Source organism: Cherax quadricarinatus, chromosome 40 (genome assembly GCF_038502225.1).
Source record: "Cherax quadricarinatus isolate ZL_2023a chromosome 40, ASM3850222v1, whole genome shotgun sequence".
Classification (NCBI taxonomy): domain Eukaryota; kingdom Metazoa; phylum Arthropoda; class Malacostraca; order Decapoda; family Parastacidae; genus Cherax; species Cherax quadricarinatus.
Window position 1 is genome coordinate 4,143,190 of NC_091331.1, and position 26,257 is coordinate 4,169,446.

At 42.6% G+C, this 26,257-nt stretch overlaps 1 protein-coding gene across 1 annotated transcript; it reads left to right on the top strand.

The window, feature by feature from the left end:
* The first annotated feature begins 9,994 nt into the window (after positions 1–9,994).
* Positions 9,995–21,830, top strand: LOC128687361 (homeobox protein Nkx-3.2). Its single transcript, XM_053774778.2, has 4 exons — positions 9,995–10,862; positions 18,252–18,415; positions 20,583–20,678; positions 21,342–21,830. The coding sequence occupies exons 1-4, from the start codon at positions 10,364–10,366 to the stop codon at positions 21,756–21,758; spliced, it is 1,176 nt and encodes a 391-aa protein (XP_053630753.1). The 5' UTR covers positions 9,995–10,363; the 3' UTR covers positions 21,759–21,830.
* The last annotated feature ends 4,427 nt before the right edge of the window (positions 21,831–26,257 follow it).

Here is a 26,257-nt window from a genome sequence, read left to right on the forward strand (position 1 = left end):
TCTCACATCTCTTCTTTATTTCTCACATTTCTTCTTTATTCCTCACATCTCTTCTTCATTTCTCACATCTCTTCTTCATTTCTCACATCTCTTCTTCATTTCTCACATCTCTTCTTTATTTCTCACATTTCTTCTTTATTCCTCACATCTCTTCTTCATTTCTCACATCTCTTCTTCATTTCTCACATCTCTTCTTCATTTCTCACATCTCTTCTTTATTTCTCACATTTCTTCTTTATTTCTCACATTTCTTCTTTATTCCTCACATCTCTTCTTCATTTCTCACATCTCTTCTTCATTTCTCACATCTCTTCTTCATTTCTCACATCTCTTCTTTATTTCTCACATTTCTTCTTTATTCCTCACATCTCTTCTTCATTTCTCACATCTCTTCTTCATTTCTCACATCTCTTCTTCATTTCTCACATCTCTTCTTTATTTCTCACATTTCTTCTTTATTTCTCACATTTCTTCTTTATTCCTCACATCTCTTCTTCATTTCTCACATCTCTTCTTCATTTCTCACATCTCTTCTTCATTTCTCACATCTCTTCTTCATTTTTCACATCTCTTCTTTATTTCTCACATCCCTTCTTCATTTCACCCTCTCTCATTTCCTTTTCCTCCTACTCCTTTCTCTCTCCCCTGTCCTCTTTCCTTCCCATTCCGCCCTTCCCCTCTTCCTTCCCCTCATTATTCCCCTTTCTCATGTTTAATAGTACTGAGCTGGGAGGAATGCAGACTATAGTGCCAACTGGGTTATGTTTGCTGGGACTCAGCTCCTGGCCCCACTTCCTAGATTCCTTTGATCAGTATCACTAACTTCTGACCTCTTCAGCTCCAGGCTGAGGGACTGACCACCTTAAATATTATTTATCCAAGGTTGGTGAACTGTGTGGGTGAAACGTTTGCAAGACTTGCACATGTGTCTTAATCTCAACACTTTTGCTGTTGTTGTGATGGTAGTCTCCAGCGCCCCTTGATCTGTTCTGACTTCCGGTAGTTCTCAGTTTTCTTCCGCAAAAGCTTCTTCGTATCATTCACTAAGCATCTCGCATACTTCTTACTTCATTCTCCGTCATCTCTTCTTCCTCCAGCATCCTTATTACATGATCTCTCACTGTTGCCCGGTTACCCCCTTTATGTGGCTACAGTAACTCTGGTTCAGTAAAATGGTCTGGCGATACCGACAAAATGTGGAAAAAGACATGTATAGTTCAGGACATTTATCAAAGGAAATGTTTCGCCACGAGTGGCGAAACACTTCCTCTGTGATAAATGGATTAAAACCGACAAGTTGAAGATTGAGATACTTAAGCAACATATAGGAATCTTTACTGAAGAAACGTTTCGCCACACATTGGCTTCATCAGTCCATACAAAGGAGAATGGTGAAGAATAGGAGGAGTTTGAGGTAATCACTCTCTCAGCCTTGAGTCGATGTAATCAGATTGATGGACTGAAGATTCCCAAATGTTGCTTAAGTGTTTCAGTCTTCGACTTCCTCTAATGTCCTGAACTTTACATAAGTGTCTCGTTCCACAGTTCTGGTTTAGTTCTGACATTTAATGCTACATCATCGTCAAACTGTATCTCAGCTTCCCTTCTTGTTCATGCATATTCGTTTCCAGCTGTCCTGTTTGTTTCTCGGTCTTCTGTTTTGTAATTTGTTCTATATAAGCTATATTTTATATTTTTCAAGTTCTCTTGCTCCTCCACTTTTCCTCTCTGTTTAACCCATGCTTGGGGCGTATCTTTCCTTTGCCTCTTGACACTCTATTCCCTCATTTCTTCGTACAATTCTGTCTTCCACTTTACTTTCCCATTCCACTTCTCTCAGAAAAAAATTCTCATGCTAGCACAATCCTCTCTTCTGTAGCCCCATTCTTTGCTACTCCCTTTCCCCATTCCGTGTTCTCTCAGGTACTCAATCCTTAGTACCACATGATCGCTGGTTCCCAGTGGCTCCCATAATTGATTTGCGCTCTGTCGTATTCAATTTCCAAGAAAATCAAATCAACTCTGCTTCATCACCTTCTTTCATTCTCGCTGTTTCCTTCACATGTTGGCAAAGAAAGTTCTTCGCTACGGCTTCCACAAGTATCACTCACCATGTTTCTCTATGTATCCTAGTCACAAGTTGTCAAAGGTAGTTGTCGTAGGCGCTTGACGTATTTTGTGTGTGTGAAGGGGGTTCACTACATAGCTCAGGATCCTGCTTGACATATATAGAAAGGTAAAAAGGCAGATATTGACAAATGATGATCGTGTTGTGGGTTGGCACCTGAGACACAGCGAGTCAACCCCGTCACTGTTATCTCAAGCTTAATGGATTCACTGGGAAAAAGATTATCAATCATAGAATTACTTGACCCGTGGAGAGTCTTTTTTGTGGGGAGGGAGGGAGAGAAGGAGAGGGGAGAGTGAAAGAGAGGGGAGGGAGGGCTAGGAAAGGACATATCCGATACATTAGCTGAGTTTTTTCTTGTGTAGGAGGGATGTAGCTCTGGGTCTGGCAGATCGTGAAAGAGGACTCACGAATCTCTTCGCTTATTACATTTCGTGTGGGAGTGTGCCTGGGTATATATTTGTGAGTGCTTGCGTGTGGTTTCTTGGGTGTGTTGTGTGTGCGTGCTTGCCCGTGCTTGTGTGTGTGTGGTGCGTGCTTGCCTGTGTGGTGCGTGTTTGAGCGTGTTTATATGCCACTACCTAGTGTGATGGGTAGTTAGATATAGGTGGATGGATGAATGGATTGGTTGACAGATGGATTAATGGGTTAATCGGATATATGTGTACGCGTGGTTGTTTTGGGTTTACGCATTACCTGTGGCTAACGTTTGGATGGGTGATAGAAGAGAGTTACATAGATGTGTGCACATGAACCAACTCTCTCTCTCTCTCTCTCTCTCTCTCTCTCTCTCTCTCTCTCTCTCTCTCTCTCTCTCTCTCTCTCTCTCTCTCTATCTATCTATCTCTCTCTCTCTCTCTCTTGCGTCCTTTATTCGCTTATTATCTCGTCATTTTCGCCATTTCATCACAAAATACTTCATCCTCCTCCTGTTGGCTTCTTCCCGTCTTTCTTACGCTTTTTGTGTAATTCTGTTTTAATGTGATTTTCCCTGTCTCTTCATAATCACAATGCTGCTCTTGTTTACATACGGTGTATTTTCCTTATTTGTATAAGCTTTCGCAAGTACCAGCTAAACACCAGCTGGTTAACCTCAACTACATCTGGTTAATCTCCCTTCCAGCTGAACACCAGCTGGTTAACCTCAACTACATCCTTCAGAGTACAGGCACTGTTCCTCCCACCTCCAGAACCACAACATCGTCACCCACCCTTCAGAGTACAGGCACTGTTCTTCCTATTTTCAGAGCTCAGATCCAACAGGCCGGCTTTCCAGAATCCATACATACATAATCATATTTAATGTTATTTACCATAACCCGTCATGTACCTTAAGTGTTCATGTTTACCACAAACTGTCAATATGTATCTGTGTATATGACAGTATAATTAAATTATAACTACTGCATGGACCCATATATACATATATATAACAGTTTTCCCTTAAATTCCATATATGTACTAGCGTGTAATAGGTATCTCTCTGACCATCGATCAAAGGGTGAGTTTACAGCCTTAGTTACAACCTTTGCTCCCTATTCAACCCAGTGTATTTCTGTAACATTTCCATTAGATTTTGCCTATTTGTTTTCCTATCGCATGCAGCGAGTGTTGACCCTAACCTAGAGACGTGGGTTCCCTCCTGCCGGGAATGACTGAGGACCCGTGTTCAATTTGTGTACCTGACGCGGAGACGAGAGTTCCCTCCTGAAGAGGTTGTCTCAGGAGCCGTGACTTCAACCTGTGAACCTTCAGGGGAAAAGAATGGGGAAAAGGAGGACCTTGTTTACTACTGAAGGTGTTGTGACGTCAACCAGGTAAATATAGCACTAGGGGTCGATGGAAGTTAACAGTGTCGCTCCTGGTGGCTTCCCTTCTCTGTCTGCTTACTTGCCTGCCTATCTAACTACTTTTCTGCCTGTGCTTTCCTCTCTGCTTATCCGCTTTCTTGCCTCTCTCTCTCTCTATTTCTCTGTTTACCTGCATTTCTTCTTGCTTATTTACCTGTCTTCCTACCTGTGGTCTTCCTACTTACCAATCTTTATTGCTGCCTGTCTGCTTGTATATCCGCCTTCCTTTCTATAAAAATGAATGAGTTACTGCATGTTTATTATCTAGCAAAGTAATTATAACATTCTCCAGCATAACATTTACCCTACTAACCCCTACATCCTTCAGAGTACAATCATAACTCACTAAATCGTAATAACACGAATTGCAAACAAATCACAGAACGGGTGGGAGTGGAACCCATGGATGAATCCTATTAGAGCCAGCTGGCCCAGTGGTTAACGGACTGACCCTGGGATTTTTCAGGACTCTCCTACCATGGGTTCGATCCCCACGCTTACTGTGATTTATAAAAAATGATACTTGGAAACAGCTCCGCCAGATCTCAACGAGTAAACAATAATGATAAGAAGGACAAAGGAAGACAAAGGTAGATTTATATTTATTTATGGGATTGGTTACACCCGTGTTGGTTACTTAGCACAGGGAGGAGTGAAGGCTCGTTCCTCCGTCCGCTATGGCTTTATGCTAAGTTACATTTTTCTAATGTTGATTCTTATTATAGGCTCCTAGTCATGCTATTCGAAAACCACTAATCTTACCATTTAAAAATTATATATGTGGTTTTTAGCTCCCCCAAGAAGATCTATTTTTTCTGTTCGTCTGTGTGAGCGAGAACGTAAAACAAAGGCCTCTTCTTTCCTTGTGGTCAATGACCAAGTGGGCAGGAACTCAAAGAACGACATCGTACTCCTTCGTGTTTTGTATACAACCAGACACAAACAATAACACCCGGACAGAATTCTTATTTCGTTTCATGTGAAGACTTCAGACAGTGGGTGATAGCTTTTGTCTTTCCGATAGTAGACTTCAGACAGTGGGTGGCAACTTCTGGTGACAGACTTCAAAGAGTCGGTGTTACAAAAAACGCGATATCTAATAATGATAGAGATCTCCAGTGAATACTAGAAAGGACTGCCCTTCTAGCATCCAGCCTGTTACTGGGTTGTTGTAACAAGTAGTCAGTATCCTGGTCCAATTATCCATTAGAATTTAGTAAGATTCAATAGTGCTTCAGGATTACAACTGGTAGGATACTTCTAAAGAAATTAAAATTTAATAAGTTTATTAATAACAAAGTTGTCTAGGCGTATATTATCAAAGTAAATTAATCAAAATAATCTCTTCTCTCGTGTACAGTAGTATTGTGCTGAAGGCACATGTCACATCTTTATGGCTTTTAAGTACTGTCTGGTACATTGTTAACATATAATAACATAATACAAATATATACAAGTAAGTTTGTGTGTATGTGTGTAAGTGCTCTAAGTAGTTCGCTATGTCTCAAGACTCGACTAGACTTAACCAGTGACTGACTAAAAGTCCTCACATAAACTAACTTCTTGACCAACCTGGCAATCAGAACAGCTTGCTTGAACAATAAAACGACTGATAAGCCGAACAGCAATATAACAAGCAACAGCGACACAGAATCAGGAACAAGGAGATAATATAACGACACTAAGTAGGGACCATCTGCAGATCCTCCACAAAAGTCACAAAACTCCCATACTACTGAATCTAAGTTCAGCATTAGAAAATCCCCGACTGTGACAGTACACAGATACCAGTACAAATTAGGTCAGAAGCTACAGCTCAGGACCTGAGTTTCTTAGAGTGTCTATGAGACACACAACTTCAGTACAACGTCGAAAATCACTAAGTCTAGGCTATGTTCTGTGAACAGAGTTACACAGAACCAACAACAAGAAAGCTACAGAGACGATCTTCCAACAAGGACCATCAATGGGGAGCTGGAGAAGGACCTCTTGTTAGAAGCAACGTCAAACTGACAATAATCAGTGCAGGCCAGGCCGACTCTCACTCCGGGTAAGGTGTGATCACCCCACCCTGATCACGTGACTCTCCGTGGACTGCTGCTGCCCAGCAACTACAGAGAAGCCAGCAGAGAAACATGCGGAGCGATAATTGCAGTAGTTAGACAATGCTGTCAGCTACTTAACACTCAAACTATGAACACTGAATAATATATAAATGTTACATCCTACCTAATATAACTAAGTCAAATAATAATATAAAGCAATATATTTACGATTTAGTTAATATCGCAAATATAAGCAACATAAAATTATACGAACAGGTAATATACATTATATACATTGTGACCCATTCAGGGGTCGCAATAGTGGGTGACACTTTTGCCTATTCAGTGGTCGACTTCAGACAGTGGGAGGCAACTTCTGCGCTGCCAGCCCATCATTATAGCTAGAACCATTTATAAATCATAACATTCGAGATAATATTTTCGTGTTTCTCTCCTGATGTAGCATCAGACACGGATCATCCGGCTGTGTCAGCATCCCAGGTGTTGTGAAGTCAGACATCCCACAGCCGTACAATCGCTCTCAGGCTAAGTTACCCTGTCTACCAAGTTTATCTTCCTGTAGGCCTAAGGTATAACAAGGACGGACATCAATTCTACACAATCCTCGCCGCCCTGGCCCACTCCAGTACATCACGTACCACACACAAACACTATATCCAGTACACTGCCACACACAAACACTATATCCAGTACAGTACCACACATAAACACTATATCCACCCTTGTAATCCCTGCCATATCCTCTCCTCCACCTCCTGTCCATTACCACCGTCCCCTAAGCCATCATAATACTATTCCTTCCCTCCCCCCTCTATATTCTCGTTGGCACTCCCTTCCCCTTACCGTTGGCACTCCCGAGTCACTGTGGCGGCGGACGCAAGAGGATTACGGTCCTGATCACAGCCTTACCTTGGCCCTAATTTTCAATTCCCTTGTCTCGTCTATCCTCCTTTATCCCTTACACTTAGGTGGCGTTGGTGGTGCAGATAAAAGATTGCTTCCTTCCCTCCCGTCAGACGAATAACGGATTAGGCCGTCATTCTAACAGGGAATTTACAGGAATTAGTTTTAATTTATGATTATGCATTGCACCCAAAAGCAGTAATTACGTGTTTGAGGCGTTACCTGCTTTACCTGCTCAGGTTTCACGAAGACCCGAGAGACAGGCTGGGTAGCCAGAGGGAGATACGCCCGCGCGCGCGCACACTCTTCTTAAGCCACACAGGAGACGAAAAGGGATTATGTTTCATCCATAATGTTAAAATATTATTTTAAAGTTTCTCCGGCTGCTGAAAATTAGCGCTTCTCTCTCTCTCTCTGTCTCTCTCTCTCTCTCTCTCTCTCTCTCTCTCTCTCTCTCTCTCTCTCTCTCTCTCTCTCTCTCTCTCTCTCTCTCTCTCTCTCTCTCTCCAAGGATTTCCAACGCTGGTGAAATATATATTTGTTATTTGTGTGTTGGTCATGTGTGTCTGGCGCTTCGTCACACTTGATTTTCACAGTTCTTTGTTAGGGTATTAAATCTTATTTGTTTTTCGTTGCTTTAATTGTCGTTGATCCTCTATCGTGGAATCACGCACGTATCTTGCTTCTACTTTAATATTTTCATAAAAAATACAATGTCACGCAATAACTTTGAACTTTTTTGTTTATATAATATATATATATATATATATATATATATATATATATATATATATATATATATATATATATATATATATATATATATATATATATATATATATATATATATATATATATATATATATATATATATGAAGGATGACGGTTTAGTGGGTCTGTTTACTATCTATAAAATCTCTGCTGTGGCTCTGAGGGATTATTAATTTAGGCTTATAGGCTCTGTGGCAGGACGATTAGCGGACGGTGGATCGAGCCTCCGCCACTGCTTGCGTTGAATGAATTAGATACATATCTGACAGGTTTATAGGAATCGCTGTCAGTGAATCTGCAAGTGGTGAAGTGGCAGGAAGATGCCTGGGAAATCTTCCTAAATCTGTCTGAAGGAAAAGTCGTGCCAACTACATACACAATCATACATATACACTCAAGGACCCTCTCATACACAAACACACACATACACACGCACACACACACACACACACACACACACACACACACACACACACACACACACACACACACACACACACACACACACACACACACACACACAAGAGGACACACTGCAGGATACATAGCACGTCCTCTCCCTCTAGTGTGTTCCAGCAAAAAGCCCTGTTTTTAACCTCCCGTCGTTCCCCTCTTGCGGGTCGTGCGGGTAATCAGGTAATTCGGTGTGTGATCGCTGACCACAGGCACCGCGGCCAGTGCCCGAGACTCCTGTCTTGTGTGACGATCAATGTTTAAAGATCAATGTTTAATCCGCTAGAGGAGGTGCCCTTCGCTGCTCCTCCTTTCTCTCCTCTCCCCTCTCTCTCTCTCTCTCCCCTCACTTGTTCCAACCCCACTCTCCTTACCCCTCTCATTATCATTTTTTTTCTCTTTACTACTCCTTGATAGTCGTAATATTTCAAAGCAAGAGAAATTATCCTTCTTTTAGCAAAGCTCCGTCGCTCAGCTTCCAGATTTATGGTCATCATATTGATAACATCGAAAATAATAACAATCATACTGAATATATAATACTAATAATAATAAATAATAATAATAATAATAATAATAATAATAATAATAATAATAATAATAATAATAATAATAATAATAATAATAATAATAATAATAATAATCTTTATTTCTATAAGTACATGATACAACTTATACAGAACTGTTCTCCGGATAATTGTGGACGGGTCCGGCCTCGTTCCAGTAATGGTCTCTTTTCATGTGTAACGAACGGTTTAATCCCCCCCCCCTAAATGTAATTCACGATAGGGCGCCAAGAGTGATTTAACACGAGTTTGAGAGAGAAATAAAAAAAAAATCGACGGTCGAAGCGAGTCGGTGGTTACACGTGATGCCATTGTCATCCTCGCCACCTCAATGCTCGCGCCATTAATAAATTTCCAATTGATTTCGCTTCTCTTTTGCAACAAGATCAGTTTTTTTTTTTCATTCTTTTCTCAAGACGAAGGAGCGCCGTCTGGCCCTCCCTTCCTTCCCTCCTCCCCCACCTCCTCCCCCACCTCCTCTCCCATCCTGGGTGTTAATTTAATGGGTCTGGTATTCATGCCGGATATTCACAGGGTAAACTCTTTGAATATTTAGAATCGATGTGTTGCCTCCTCCCCACCCCCGTAACTGTTCGCCTCTGTGTGTGTGTGTGTGTGTGTGTGTGTGTGTGTGTGTGTGTGTGTGTGTGTGTGTCTGTGTGTGTTTCAGTTCGCGGTATGGTCGATATAGCATTTTTGTGATTTTTTTCCCCTCCTTTCTTGGCCGCATTAATTAAGTTTTTTGAGATATTCTTCTTATATCGAAGAAAACACAATTGGTTTTTAGCATATAACCGTATACACTCGCGAGAAAATGAGGGGGAGACTCAAGCATAACAACAATTATAATCCCTGATTTATGCCTCAACCGGCACCTCCCCTCGCTGTGATAGAGGCTCCGCCCAGCCTCTCCCCTCATATCAAGCCTCGTGAGCTGGTTGGCTCTCCTAAAGACCGCCCCTTGTAACTTATTATTCTTGCTAGAGTCTGCAGAAGACACGCTGGTAATTTATTTATGAAATCAGTGCCTTCCCAGTTAAAATTAAATCTAATAGTTTTTGTTATGTGATATTTTACATGGAAGGAAAATAATATAAACAGGGAAGTATTATTTCTAGTGGCTATAATAAAGAGTTTCAACGAGGGACTTGGCAACTGCTTGGTGCTCGGTAAGCCCTGATGAGTTTTGAAGTTGGTCGCGTGGGACTAATGGAGCTGTAGCATCTGGGGAAGAGATAGAGGGAAGCAAGTGACAGAACCAATTAGAGTACAAATAGTCTGAACCGCAGACTCTGCCCACTGCCTCGCTCCCCTCCCTGGCAGCAGCGACGCCCACCGACCCTCACACTCTCTGGTGAGGGCTGAGGGGAAACACACGGGAATTTGAGGGCTTGGGAAGAGGGCTCCCACACGTGCCTTGGCCAACCGCGTCACTTGCAACTTGTGGCCCCTTGTCAGTGCTGGACTTTTGGGAAAGTTTGTGGACTTGTTTACGTTCATCATCTTCACGATGGTTTGAGGGGACGATTGTGCAAGCGAGAAAAGTTTTGTTGTAGCCGGTGGTAACCCGCGTTGTGATGTTCCTTGACGACCGTTTATGTATATGAGAGGAAATATCTTACTGTTATGGAGACTTTGATCAAGATGGAAAAGCCCGGTTCTCCCGATAGTCAGACACAGACTACGGCCTCCGTCACACCCTTCTCCATCACCGACATTCTCACTCGTATGGAGAACCGTTCCCCATCTGACTTACGGAGCACCCCGGAGCACCACAGGAGCCTGGCTGACCTGCGAAGCTCTCCCAGCTTGGGTTTTCGGCCAGTATCTGTGCTCAAATACAACTCACCCTCGCCCATGGATCTCTCCAAGGACGCCATCCATCCGGAAGTAAGTTCCTCGATCGAGCCGTCTTCGGGAGGGCCTACAGGAGCTTGCAACACCCGGCCGACGGAGGCCCGAGAGGCAACGTCCTCTCCTGAAGGCTACAGCTTGCTAGGAAGGAGAAGCAGATCGACCTCGCCCTGCTCGGAGATGAGCATGGAAGAAGTGGACACCGAACACAGTGATCGAGAAGACGCTACCCACACTGCCGCCCAAGACAGCGCCTCCACTGAAGGCAAAGGTGAGAAGAGTCTCAACCACTGTATTTACAATCTCCTGATATCACCTGGCAATTGTACCCGGTGTGAGGCTCTTGAACAAAACAATCGGAGTTGCCCGAACTTTCCACGAATGAAACCCGATCCCATATCGGTCCTAAAGCTCTGTATGGCCTTATAGCTTCACCATGAATGTAATAATGATCCATGTAATACGCATTCAGTGTCCGTATTGTACTTAAAGAAAATTTCCTTGTCTATTTTCAAAGTCTATTTCATTCAAATTCGAAAGCATGTATATTGTTTCCTGTGTCATTTGAATTAACACGAGTCAGGAATTTTGAAAGCCTATTTCACGTGTAATTTGAAAGTCTATTTACTGCGTCGTATCAAGCCTATTTTTTATTCCAGTTTATAGCCTATTTATGTGTCATTCTAATGCATAATCTCTTTCTTACTGAAGTTCCTGTTTCCTTTCTCTTAAAGCTTATTTCCAGTTCAATTATAAAGCCCATTTTCCTTTCTAAGGTCTGTCTCTTATTCTAGATCCTATCTCTTTTGGAATTTCAAAGCCTATTTCCAGTGTATTTTTTTTTTGTGTGTGTATTACCTGCATCATTCAGAATCCATTTTCCTATGTAATTTATAAGTAACGTTTAAAATATTTTGAAGCCTTTTTAAAATGGCAGGTCATAAATCTCATTCTATACATAATTTTAAATTCTGTTTCACTTGTAGGAAATAAAAAAAATTGATGACGTCATTCTAAAATAAATTTCCAGTCTAATAGAGCCTATTTCTTGACTTAAGCCTATTTCCAGTTATAGTCCTACTCTTTTTTTAGTCAAAGCCTATTTTATTTACCATGTTGAGGCCTTTCTGGTTTATGATTATAAATTGTTCATGCGTCAGCGTCCTTTGCCATGATATAAAAAAAATATTTTGTGCCATTTATGGCCTTTTTTTTAAATTTTGTAAAGTGGGGTGTGCCTTTCTGATAGATTTTTTTAAATTCATTTTCAAGAATCTGCCCAAGATTTTTGCATGTTGTACAGCCTATTTCAAATTTAAAAAAAAAAAAAAAATATCCATTTCTTCATCCTGTTCTGAATCCTATTTCCGGTTCCACTCACAAACGTGTATCATCTGACGTTCGACGTCTCCCTGACGTTCGACGTCTCTCTGACGTTCGACGTCTCCCTGACGTTCGACGTCTCTCTGACGTTCGACGTCTCTCTGACGTTCGACGTCTCCCTGACGTTCGACGTCTCCCTGACATTCGACGTCTCCCTGACGTTCGACGTCTCTCTGACGTTCGACGTCTCTCTGACGTTCGACGTCTCCCTGACGTTCGACGTCTCTCTGACGTTCGACGTCTCTCTGACGTTCGACGTCTCTCTGACGTTCGACGTCTCCCTGACGTTCGACGTCTCTCTGACGTTCGACGTCTCTCTGACGTTCGACGTCCCTCTGACGTTCGACGTCTCTCTGACGTTCGACGTCTCCCTGACGTTCGACGTCTCCCTGACGTTCGACGTCTCTCTGACGTTCGACGTCTCTCTGACGTTCGACGTCTCCCTGACGTTCGACGTCTCTCTCACGTTCGACGTCTCTCTCACGTTCGACGTCTCCCTGACGTTCTACGTTTCTCTGACGTTCTGCGTGTCTCTAACTTTTGATCGAGAAAATATTGATCGCGGGAGTTAGTCTATAACGAATGTGATTATTTCTGAAAACTATCTATCAATACATCTATAGTCTATCAATAGTCTACCGAATATATTGAAAATAACTATCGAAAATAATTTCGACTGTCTAGTGAATAAATTTCAAGTGAAGGATGTTCTGTAGGTCAATTCTAATTCTATTCTCTAATTCTAAGGTAATTTTGGAATGTCAGTTAACGGGTTATTTTATTGTATGATATATTTCGAAAAAAAATAATTAGGCTCCGAAATATTATTTATAGCATAATAAATAATATTTCGGAACCTAATTAAAGTATGTTCCGCCGTCCTATTGTATTTTACATTATTTGGTGACCTGATTAGTAACCTGAGAAGTGAATTGGTGAGTGACCTGGTGATGGACCGCATTAGTAGCCGGTTTTGTGACCAGGACAATGATTGAAGGGTGACCTGATCAGGGACCTTGGACAGTGACCTGTGTACGGGTCAGTGACCTGGAGAATCACTTGGTCAGTGACCTGGTGAATGACTTGGTTAGTGACCTGGCGAGTGATCCTTGTTAGAGACCTAGGGACCTCATCAATGACTTGGTGAGTGGCCTGGTCAATGACCTGATCAGTGACCTGGTGATTGACCTGGTAAATGAAATGGTGAGTGAATTGGTCAGTGGCCTACTCAGTGACCTAGTTACCTGGTCAGTGTTCTGGTGAATGAAACCAGCGACCTGATCAGTGACCTGACTGGTCATCCTATATAATTTACAAAGAATATCAAAATATAACGAAACGAAAAAAAAAAACGACAGTACGCTTACGTCTGGCAGGGCAGGGTATACATCCAAATACCGAGCGTGCATTTTCACACGCACGGCAGATAAAAAAAAAATGGCTATTCGATCACCGAGGTTAAACTCCGTTTGGTCAGGCCAGTTGTTGAAGGGGTGACCACTATCACGACACGAACCAACCTCTCATTACACACTTAAAATAGGGCCCAATTTGACACGTTTCCGTAATTGGCTGTAACTGCTATGGAATAATAATAATAATAATAATAATAATAATAATAATAATAATAATAATAATAATGAAAACAATTACTGTTATTATTATCGTGGTCTTGTGAGGATATCAAAATATATCGTAACTTTAGAGTATCGTAAAGTAATTTGTGTGTGTCGTTTACGTAAGGTATTGTCGTCGTGGTCCTCGCTACGTGCTCAGCGATGCGTGCACGGGACTTCCTGTACGTACACGGGACTCTCGTGCCGTGTTCACTAGCGGAACTCACGCACGTCTTTGCGTACCGTGGTGAATCACGCGTAATACAACGGCCGCGTTACCCTCTTGCGTTTTATTTTTCAGTCACCCTCTCGGGTAATTAAGTCACTTTCCCCGTGTCATTAGGTCACCTTCCCGGGTAATTAGATAAATTGTCGAGTAACGAAATCATCTCCATTAAACTCATTATACACCTCCTCATTAAACATCTACATTGCATTGCCTCGTTGTATATCTCCGATGAATAGCCTCATTAAACCTCTTCCCTGTTGACCTGTTGAACTAATTCGATTAAAATCTATACTGATATACCTCGTTAAACATGCACTAAAATACGTCGTTAAACTTCTTCCTCACTAAAGGCTATGGAAGAGAGAATTAATGATGATAGTTCCCTCCCCATCCATTCCCCAGCTAACTACCATCCGTGATTAACAAGGAGGCAATGATGATTAGCCCCTACCCTAAACAGCCCTGCTTACATAAAGGGCCAATCAGGGCTCCAAGACTGTAACTACCTCGCTCATGACTACCTAATAACCGTTCAACCTTACTCAAGACAGTCACATTAAAAACAGTAATTAATCTGTGAGAGTAATTATCCCTTCAAGGATGGGGGGGAGAGGGATCTTGATCCAAGGGATTGGGACTACCCCTCCTCCTTTTAGATCAAACTCTGGTGCCTCCCATTAATTCCCTATGATAAGGACAACAAAATAATTATAATATGTAACAATAATAATAATAATAATAATAATAATAATAATAATAATAATAATAATAAATAATAATAATAATTTTCTAATATAATCGACAGCTGAAAAATACGTCTATTTTTAAAGATCTCTTATTATATTATTATACTGGATAACGAAAAAGTAATAATAATGTAATTCAAAAATTACTCTCCCGTGCCATTCAGTCTTCATTTGTAAATGCAATTACGTTTTCTCAACTCTTATGAAGCGTTGCGACTCACAAATATAATTGTAAAGTAACTATAATCAAGCTTTCCTGACGCCACGCAAGAATTACATTGGTAATTACGAGTTTTAGTAGTCGATAAATGATCAGTGATATTTAATACCGATAATAAAAATAAGGTAATTCAGGACAAACACACACACACACACACACACACACACACACACATAATAATTTACGTATATCCTAACACATTTTAGCACCTTCAATTATATCATATAAATTTAACTACCTCGTAAAACCAATGCCGGGGAATATTATCTCTGCAACAAGGGTGTAAACTGAACATTACGGTGGGTGTTTTAGTGACTGTGATGGCGCTTGTAATGATCTCGACGTTGATGAGTTGTTGATCGTAGCCTGCGTCCTACTGCTGGTATGCGACTGCTGTGTGTTCTCTGTGAGAAGTGTTCTTCATAACACGTTATATGCGGCTACTGTGTGTTCTCTGTGAGAAGTGTTCTTCATAACACGTTATATGCGACTGCTGTGTGTTCTCTGTGAGAAGTGTTCTTCATAACACGTTATATGCGACTGCTGTGTGTTCTCTGTGAGAAGTGTTCTTCATAACACGTTATATGCGGCTACTGTGTGTTCTCTGTGAGAAGTGTTCTTCATAACACGTTATATGCGGCTGCTGTGTGTTCTCTGTGAGAAGTGTTCTTCATAACACGTTATATACGGCTACTGTGTGTTCTCTGTGAGAAGTGTTCTTCATAACACGTTATATACGGCTGCTGTGTGTTCTCTGTGAGAAGTGTTCTTCATAACACGTTATATACGGCTGCTGTGTGTTCTCTGTGAGAAGTGTTCTTCATAACACGTTATATACGGCTGCTGTGTGTTCTCTGTGAGAAGTGTTCTTCATAACACGTTATATACGGCTGCTGTGTGTTCTCTGTGAGAAGTGTTCTTCATAACACGTTATATACGGCTGCTGTGTGTTCTCTGTGAGAAGTGTTCTTCATAACACGTTATATACACATGAAAGGTATCATAATGTTTTGTAAGACAGTTACTCCTCTAACAGTTTGATCGATCCATACAAGTGTACACAGAGGAAATCACAATAGTCGCGCAACTAATAATGAATAAAACTACCAGAGTGAAAAAAAAAAAACAAAAAAAAAAAACTGAGTTTTGATGTGGTGACTCACATATCGTAATACTTTTCACTGTTGTATTTTTATACGAGTATACTCTCATACATACTAAACACATACACAAAAACATACATACCATATATACATTGATCAGTGAAGTGGAAATCGACAATTCAATTTGACGTCGACATTATTTTCACTTCCAAACAATTTTACGAACGTGAAATTGTTACACGTAGTTCGTGCGACATTTAAACGCAACAAAGCCTGGTCTGCAAATCATACACGGCATGTTGTTGGTGACGGTAAGTCGTGTCTGGGTCACCCATCCAGTTACTGGTCACTACGTGAGTGTCTAAGAGATGATCATTTCATTCCTTAAAGACAGTTTAGTTTCTTACGGAAATTAGTAGAGTTTGCCGTAGAAGGAGCTGATTTCACATCAGTCCTGTGGATGGTAGTGGCCGGTTTATTGTGCACCTCATATCGATCCTGTGGATGGTAGTGGCTGGTTTATTGTGCACCTCATATCGATCCTGTGGATGGTAGTGGCTGGTTTATTGTACACCTCATATCGATCCTGTGGATGGTAGTGGCTGGTTTATTGTGCACCTCATATCGATCCTGTGGATGGTAGTGGCTGGTTTATTGTGCACCTCATATCGATCCTGTGGATGGTAGTGGCTGGTTTATTGTGCACCTCATATCGATCCTGTGGATGGTAGTGGCTGGTTTATTGTGCACCTCATATCGATCCTGTGGATGGTAGTGGCCGGTTTATTGTGCACCTCATATCGATCCTGTGGATGGTAGTTGCTGGTTTATTGTGCACCTCATATGCATCCTATGGAGGGTAGCACAAAAACATACGGATACACAAAAAAATTAGGGGGCGTTGAACCCCGGAATAACCTCCAGGTAGACTCCAGGTAGGTCCCAAAAGAGTTAACAGGAGTACATCTAAATACGTAACATTTGTGTCATCTGTTGCCAGCAAATTTAACAGATATGCTTAAAATATCAAGTATCTTATTTCATTAATAAGACTCCTTGACATATTACGTAGGTCATAATACTATCTCTGTACGTCTTAACAAGTTGACAATAGTCTTAAACAACAGTTTCAAAATACGTCTTTAAACCAGTTGGATGTACTAAGGAAGAGCTGAGAAAAGATGATCTGAAATATCGCGAATTTGTTGGCAGATAGCCTAGGTTGGCACTTCAACCGGTTGGCACCTCAACTGGTTGGCACCTCAACTGGTTGGCACCTCAACCGGTTGGCACCTCAGCTGGTTGGCACCTCAACCGATTGTCACCTCAACTGGTTGGCACCTCAACCGATTGGCACCTCAACTGGTTGGCACCTCAACTGGTTGGCACCTCAACTGGTTGGCACCTCAACCGGTTGGCACCTCAACTGGTTGGTACCCCAACTGGTTGGCACCTCAACCGGTTGGCACCTCAACCGGTTGCCAATTCAACCGGTTGGCACCTCAACTGGTTGGCATCTCAGCCGGCTGGCACCTCAACCGGTTGGCACGTCAACTGGTTGGCACCTCAACCGATTGGCACCTCAACCGGTTGGCACCTCAACTGGTTGGCACCTCAACTGGTTGGCACCTCAACTGGTTGGCACCTCAACTGGTTGGCAACTCAACTGGTTGGCACCTCAACCGGTTGGCACCTCAACTGGTTGGCACCTCAACTGGTTGGCACCTCAACCGGTTGGCACCTCAACTGGTTGGCACCTCAACTGGTTGGCACCTCAACCGGTTGGCACCTCAACTGGTTGGCACCTCAACCGGTTGGCACCTCAACTGGTTGGCACCTCAACCGGTTGGCACCTCAACCGGTTGGTACCTCAACTGGCTGGCACCTCAACCGGTTGACACATCCTCCTAATTATTTTACAGGGTGGACGGGTACCCCAGCGGAAAGCCTCAGTCACGTGACCTGAACCTCTACTAAGTGTGCAGCTTCTAGGTATCTTTTTTTTTTTTTTTTGAAATAAAGATATGTGCAGATGTTCCACAGTTGTCTGATTTACACCGTTGATGTTTTGAAAGTTTTGTGAATTGATGTAGTCGTGGTTTCACGGCTTAATTTCTCCACCGGTCACCATCGTTCTCAGAGATCTCAGCTGTCATTCCTTCAAGAGTGGAAGATGGGATGATTTGATGCTAGTGAGGACTTTTGATCCATTAAACTGGAGCTACTTGCTCAGTTTCCCTATCCCCCCCCCCCCAAGGCGTTATGTAGCCCCTATGAGCTTACCGCTTCCTACCCCTCTCCCATACTGAATCTTACAAATAAAACATTTTTTTTTTTTCCTTTTTTTTCTCCCCCGGCTTCAGGAGATTCGACTGAGGGGGAACGCGCACCTCGGAAGAAACGGTGTCGGGCGGCGTTTAGCCACGCCCAGGTCTTCGAACTGGAGCGACGCTTCGCGCACCAGCGGTACCTCTCAGGGCCTGAGAGAGCCGACCTCGCCCAGGCGCTCAAACTCACAGAGCAACAGGTAATTGTCTACCACACTACCACACTCGTGTCATCTCGTAGTTCAAAATATTCATCTCGTAGTTCAAAATATTCGCCATAAGTAGCTTCCTCAGTCCAAGTAACTTTGTAGTAATCTGTCTCGGAGACGATTATGTGATTTCTAAGTCAGTTTCAGGTTTTATGGTGAACTTTCAAGGAGAAGAAATTAACCTCGTATCCTATAGCAGTGACGCATATTTTTCTCACAGTTAAATGGTGTGGGATAACTTTTTGTCTAATAAAGAGTGTTTAATAAAGGGTGTTGAATAGCTTTGTGTCTGATACAGGATGTTTGATAGCTTTGTGTCTGATACAGGGTGTTGGATAATTTAAGCAGTTAGGAAGGATTTTTAATATGGTTGGTGAGGCAGGTTATGGTTTACCTCTCCTCTCCCCTTCCCTACCCTCCCTCCCCTTCCCCTCCCTTCTCTCCCTTCCCGTTCCCACTTCCTCTCTTGCCTCTCACTTCCTCTCCTTCCCTCTCTTGCACTCTGTTCAGTCAACTTCCTACTTTCACTTCTTTTCTCTCCAACTCCCATATCGTTCTGTTTCCACCTATTTCCTCTTCCCTTCTCTCTTTTTTTTTTTTTTTTTTTTTTTTTTACACAGGGTTTGACAAGGTTAAGGATCCCTACCTTTATTGACAAGCTATTTACAGGTTAAGGATTCCTAGCTTTATTGGCAAGCTAAGAGCTGTTACCTACATCAGCTCTCTCTCTCTCTCTCTCTCTCTCTCTCTCTCTCTCTCTCTCTCTCTCTCTCTCTCTCTCTCTCTCTCTCTCTCTCTCTTCTTTCTCTCTTGTCTCATTCCTTCGACTCCCTTATTCCTTTCATGACCCGTTTTCCTCTACCCCTTCTCACTCACTCACTATCATCTCTCTCTTCTTACGTCTCGCTCTTTTTTCTCCTCTTTATCCTTGTCTTCCCTCTAAGTTCTCTTCCCTCCACTCCTCTCCCTGCCTCCTCTTTCTCCCCTCCCCAATTCCCTTTCCTACCTCCCCATTCCCTCTCCTCCCTTCTCTTCCCGTTTCCTCCCTCTCTTCCCCTCCCCTTTTCTTTCCTTCCCTCTCCGCTCTCCTACCTTCCTCTCGCCTCTCCTTCCTTTCCGAACTCCCACCTTCACTTCCCCTCTCCCACCCCTCCCCTCCCTCTTCTCTCCCCTTTTTTGTTCCTTCAAAAACGTTAAGTAGGTTGAGCGGAACACAGGATTAAGTAGATCCATAACAAACTGATATTTATCAGCTCAAACACATATTTCATTCAATTTTAGGTTTTCCCTCCAAGCTTGGCGTTTTGTGGCTCTCTTATTATGACAGTAATGTATCTAATATAATTAATGTAGGTAGTATAAATATATATATATATATATATATATATATATATATCTATATATATATCTATATATATATATATATATATCGTGCCGAATAGGTAAAACTTGCTATTTTGGCTTAAATAGCAACGCTCTTCTTGCCTAATAAGACAAGCGAAAATTTGTGTATGAATTAATTTCGCAAAAATCATTCTGAACCTAACGAAAAAAATATATTTCATTGTGTTTGTTTATTATTAAATTAGTGTAAATTTAACTGAAATATATTTAGTTGGATTAGGCTAAATTAAATTGCACTTCTTATAATAAAGTTAGGTAAGTTTTCAAAGGTTCTTTTGGTACAAAATTATAAATTTTTATGTTAACAGAAATGAAAAAAATATCTTTAAACGTATAACAGGAAATTGTAAAAAGAACTTAATTTTAAATGAGTTCTTGCTAATTGACCAATTTTACCTATTCGGCACGACATATATATACACACTGGGGTTCGAACACGGTGTTTATCAAAATATAACAACAATGAAATTCAAAGTGAAACAATAGAGGAACCAACAGTAAACCAACGGGAACGCCAGCAGAGAATTGGAACTGAATCTGTACGTCATCCCACTCCAATCTCTTAACTCTTAGTGAACCAACCCTAAACTACCAGTTCAGCAACAATTAAGCACGGTATCGTATTTCACGAAGCTATAAACCCGTGTGTGGGGTCATTCAGAACATTACTGGACAGCTAATCACCGTCCAGTGTCTGATCTGTCAGGTATGGAAGCAGTTCTAACCGTCCTGTCCCTCCCCTCTGTCCTCTCAGGTGAAGATATGGTTCCAGAACCGCCGCTACAAGACCAAGAGGAAACAGCTAGTGGCCTGCGAACCACCTTCCTCTGGTAGACGAGTGGCTGTCAAGGTGAGTCTCAGCCATCTGTCCGTGTCTGTCTGTCCTTATAACCTATCAGTATCTGTCTTCCTCCACCTTTGTCTGCCTCCACCTGCCTGTGTCTGTCTATCTTTTCCAATCACTGCTCCACAATGTTCCTCACTTCTCCACAATGTCCCTCATAGCTCCATAATGTCCCTTACTACTTGCATGGTTCCGTTTGCTATTAAGGGTCCTTAGGTATGTTACTGGACCGTGAAAATAGTCTCTGTGTGTCATGGTCCCCCCTCCCTCTCTCTCTCTCTTTCTCTCTCTCTCTCTTTCTCTCTCTCTCTTTTATTAATTAATGTTTTGTTCACACGATAATACGACCTGCAAATTCAACAGTGTAAAAAGGTAACGATGTTTGATGATTTAGAAAAGTAATTTTGATACTTTTCCAGGTAATTGGGGTTAATAATTTACCACAATTACCACCACCGCTACCACCATCACCACCGCTACAACTACCACCAAACCTCACCACTACAACTATCATCAGCACTCCCTCTCCCACTATCACCATCATTTCCCTCATCAATAAAACTAACAACACCATCAATATCATCAGTACCATCTACCAGCACCACCACCACCACCACTGCCACTGCCACCACCAGTACTACCACTACAACCACCATTCTCTCCCCGCAGGTTCTAATGCGAGACGACCAACTTCTTCACGGTCCAGACGAGGGTCTCCCACGACCTCCTCTCCTCCTCCCGTCCCTCGCCTCCCTCAGTACGCTCAGCTCCCTCAGCTCACTGAGCTCCCTCAGCTCATTGGGTATCCCACCCTACTGCTACTACCCTTACCTGTGCCCGCCGCCGCATGCGGGCGGCACCGCGGCGGCTCTCTCACCCCTGGCACACCTGCCGCAGCTCTCGGCTCTATCCCCAGCATCCCTCTCCTCACTATCCTCATCTCTCTCCTCCCTCACTTCCTCCCTGCTACCTCCCCACGCCCATGCAGCAGCATCCTCGCCCACGCCCGCGGTCTCCACGAGTGGGGGTAGTTCAGGGGGCGGGGTGAGGCCCTCACCGCAGGCGCCTTCTCCTCCACGTCCCTGAGTCTCTCCTGAGAGATATAATTCCCTGACACACCTTCCTCGTAGAGATGTCCCTTCTCCAACATTCCTCCTTCCTTACTGCCCCTTCAACACACCTGCCTCATTGCTGCCTCTCCTCCGTTACGCCTCCTTAATTACTGTCCCTCCTTCAACATTCCTCTTTGAGAAATATTCTTTCTCCAGCAACCCTTCTACCTCAGCGCCGTCTCTTCCTCCTTCACCACTCCTCCACCAAAATTACTCCTTCCCTAACCCTATTTCTACCTCATCTGCGTCCCTTCTCCAACACTTATCCGTTAAAGCTGCTCCTTCACCAACATCCCTTGTCCCTTAGAGTTGTCGCACCCCAACACTCCTCCCTCATAGCTTCTCTCCAACACCTCCCTCCGTGCTGCCTCCACCAACACCTCCAGCTCACCACCGGCTCTACCAGACGCCATCACCGTGGTCTGCTGCAGTGCTGATGACGAAGGAGGAGAACACGGAGATAAAAACCAAGCCAGATATAAGTCAAAAGACCGCCGTGATGAGTCCTGACAGTCAGGCATGAAACTACATACGAAATAAGAAAAAAAAAATGCGCTCGAAGTCAGTGACAACAAAGTAGTACACAATTCGAAGCCTCCGACAACGAGGCTTCAAACGACCCCTGTCAAGGCTTCGAAATGACGCAAAAGAAAAAAAATGTTTTGCGATGAAGCTATCTTGTGAAATAACAGTGAACAACGACCCCTTTTGTCGAGTTTGATTCGAACAATGCTCTCTGGGGCCATCTGTGTCTTCGAGTTCAATGTAAACTATGATTTCCGTGAACCCGTGATGGTATTTAGGCTCCTAATCCAACACTCAGTGGTGATGAACAGCTGAAGAAAATTATAGAAGTGCTTCGGTTTATATTAACATTGGTTCTTAGAATCTCATGTACCTTAACATCCATTTCTTGGAAAAAAGACATTTCTGATGGCTCTTTTTTTTAAGTGGACAAATATATCTTTTAAGATGCTGTGTGATTTGAAGTCTTCTTTATAATGGACAAAACTATTCCTCTAAGCCTTTCACAAGTGGATGTAAACGTACTTATCGAGGCCTTCGACTCTTCACTTGAGAAATCGAAGTTAGAGAAAGTGGATGAGGTTCTTGGTGGGAGGAGCCATGAGACAGAACCCAACAAACCCCTTCACCACTCTTCGTAGCTATCCTCACCTCACTAGCTAAGTATCTGACTGTACAGAACAATGTAGTGTATAGACCAGGCTCTACAAAATTAAGAACAAAATTGTATACATGTATAGAATAATGATAACATTAACAATGAGAACAAAAATATATATATATGATTAAAAAAAACTCCCTATTTAACCTGCCATATTAATTGACGACGATTTCTTTCGAAAATATACACGTTATTTTTCACTCTTTATATATTTTTTTACGAAGACAAGATGTACATAGCTGACAGGAAATGTTACAGTTTAGCGGCGGTGTTCCAGTGAGGAGCAGTCAAAGATGCTAATGTACCAAAGATTTTTTGCCCCGTGTGAGAGCGAGGTTCACTAAAGCAAATGGAACCTATATCAATGTTTTAGTTTCCTTCTTTTTTTTTTTTACATGTAAACATTGAGGAAACCGGACGCAACAAAACCAGTTTAGAAACATGACCTTTCCCTCCTCTTCCAGTGTTGTTTCCCTCACAGATGTTTTGCCTGTCTAGTCCCTGGTGAAGCCAAACTTGATTTGTTTTTATCATACTCTCGCCCTTCAAGGTTGGTGAATGGCTCTTGATTCAAGGATTTTGGGCTGTCCTCCTCCTCCTCCTCATCCTCCTCCTCCTCTTGCTCCTCCTTGGATCAGTCCTGATTACTTCCTTTTCCTCATTCGCTATTTGACCCAATGGGTGTAGTTCTTTCCCATGAATATAATAATAATAATAATAATAATAGCAATAATAATATTAATAACAAACTATGGAAAATCAAGTACAGCGCAGAATGCTGGAAATGAATCTAATTAAACAATTTAAACTTCTCCCAAGAAGCTCGGCTTAACACTGGAAGACTGTGGCACGAAAACAAAAATCTGAGCCCTCCCTTCCACCGCTTCCTCCTTCACCATGTCAATGAAGATGGCATAGAAGGAGGGCATCATGTCCTGGGAGGGAGATGTGTGGTCCTGCCTTCACCAGGAAGGGAGGAGGGAGAGAGACTACACATAGTTATACATAGTTATACATATCTCTTTTTAATAATTATTCTCCCTGTATGTTGTAAAATATATTCCACTGTTGATGTTATGTGTATGTATTATTATCCTGCGTGTTATTCTAGCAGAGAGGGTTCTGCTGTTTATATTATCGTCTTAGAAATGTCTACTGTTGCTACCGTTTGTTATTCAGTGCTCTCACTGTTTGTATCGTTACTGAGACGACTTTACAAGTGGTATATCATGCACTTACCAAGTTCTGTTTATCAAGGGTTGATTCATAGCTTCTGGCGCAGCTTCGTATTAGGTTAGGTTAGATTAGAGTCTTACTGTTATTTAGAGAACAATCGTCATTTTCGGTGTTTATGCTACATCCTGTTGTTAAATTAGACACATGTGCAACTCTTGGGTGTCTTTATTGAGGAAACGTTTCGCCACACAGTGACTTCATCAGTCCATACAAAGGATAAACTTGAAGAACAGGAGGAGAATGAGGTAATCAGTCCCTCAGCCTTGAGTCGATGTGGTCAGTCCATCAATCTTGAATAGAATACGGCATATGAGCGGAGAAGCAGCTTATAAATTCTTCGCTTGCCTAACCCTTTTGCACGACCTACTTCCACATTGGACAAATGTGACACCACCTACGACTGCTGCACCTCTCCTGCCATACGGTTTATAAGCTGCTTCTCCGCTCATATGCCGTATTCTATTCAAGATTGATGGACTGACCACATCGACTCAAGGCTGGGGGACTGATTACCTTATTCTCTTCCTGTTCTTCAAGTTTATCCTTTGTATGGACTGATGAAGCCACTGTGTGGCGAAACGTTTCCTCAATAAAGACACCCAAGAGTTGCACATGTGTCTAATTTAACAACGTGTCGGTTCTTTGAACCATTCATCTACAATGCTACATCCTAGTTAGATGAAATTTACTGTAGCCAACCGGCAGAGTGGCTTACGCACTGGCCTGGAGTTTTATAATTCACTCGCCAGGGGTTGAAACCCCATCCGTTCCGTGGTTATTTAAAAGGAAAGTTAATTCCTTGATGTTTGTGAAGGACTCTTGACGTCAACCAAAGAATTGTGTTTATCTTTTTTTTTTCTTGGGTCAAACCTGATTGCCTCTCGTTCTGTAGATGCTCTGAAGTAAGTTTAGCTATACCTGACCAGCCGGGCTGTGGTTCATACGTCGGCTTGTATGCAGCCAGCAGTAACAGCCTGGTTGATCACGCCCTAATCCACCGCGAAGCCTGGTCACAGACCGGGCCCCGGGGGCTTTGATCCCCCGAAACCCTCTCCAGGTATACTCCAGGTATGCCTCACGTTCGCAGAAATAATGAAAGATATCACGTGAGGCTCATAAGCCTTCACCAGAATGTGACAATTGGTCGTACCTGAACTATTGTACGCCAGTTGACCTAAACAACTTTACAATTACGGGAGAAATTGATTATCTCAAACCCTTAAATAGAAAAATCAGAGGGTTATTATCCCCAACCGTTGTAATGAGGCGGTGATCAACGTTCTCGATATATCACTCGTCAAACTGCTGCACCCGTAGCGAGTGTTGGCGGCCCGTGATTCTCAACAAGTTTAGTCAACACGGAATAAATCACACCCAGAGCGGATGTGTCGGCCGGACGCCAGGTGCGGTACGGGAACACCGCGCTAATTGCCTCACCGCTATCAAAAAACGATAAATACTGTGTTAACAGCCAATAAAAATGCAAATCTCGTTCACTTGCAATAGTTAAGCGTAGAAAAAGGCTGTAAAAGTCTTGGGAGAGGTGTTGGAGATGGTGCTTTATAGCTTGCTATAAAATCAAACGTAAGTATTAAGTGTTGAAGGTTTCTTCCCACGGGTGTTGTGGAGTTGAGGTCAGGAGGGTGTGACAGATCAACTGACAGGAGGAAACGCCTAAGAGCACGAACCGTGCTCCAGGCCCCGGAAAGTTATTGAGATAAGTGCAGGTTAAGTAAATTTTTAATCCCTGCTGCATAAATCCCCGGATTAGACGGCGGACGGGGAGTAGCAATGGAGAGAGAGAGACACCAGATTACAGCTGGTCGAGTACATTGTAAATTTAGATTTTTTCTTTTTTTTTGCTGTCGTGTGAGTTTAGGTGTTCCGGGTGGGAGCGGAGGTCAGGCTGGAACACGCGCTGATTGCTGGTCCCTGAGGGGCAAATTAGAGATGGAATGTGGTGAAAAAAGGACACCTTCCGGACTGTGATTTGTTTTTTTTTCTCTAAACTGATCTGTTTCCGTTTGCAGACTTGCTCTCGGTGTTACCTC

What these genes read in the sequence shown, in the direction of transcription:
- LOC128687361 (XM_053774778.2), top strand. Translation starts at nt 10,364, where the DNA reads ATGGAGACTTTGATCAAGATGGAAAAGCCCGGTTCTCCCGATAGTCAG. An exon ending in TCAAACTCACAGAGCAACAG is followed by an intron (nt 18,416 to 20,582) that starts GTAATTGTCTAC and finishes CTGTCCTCTCAG; the next exon opens with GTGAAGATATGGTTCCAGAA. An exon ending in GTAGACGAGTGGCTGTCAAG is followed by an intron (nt 20,679 to 21,341) that starts GTGAGTCTCAGC and finishes CTCTCCCCGCAG; the next exon opens with GTTCTAATGCGAGACGACCA.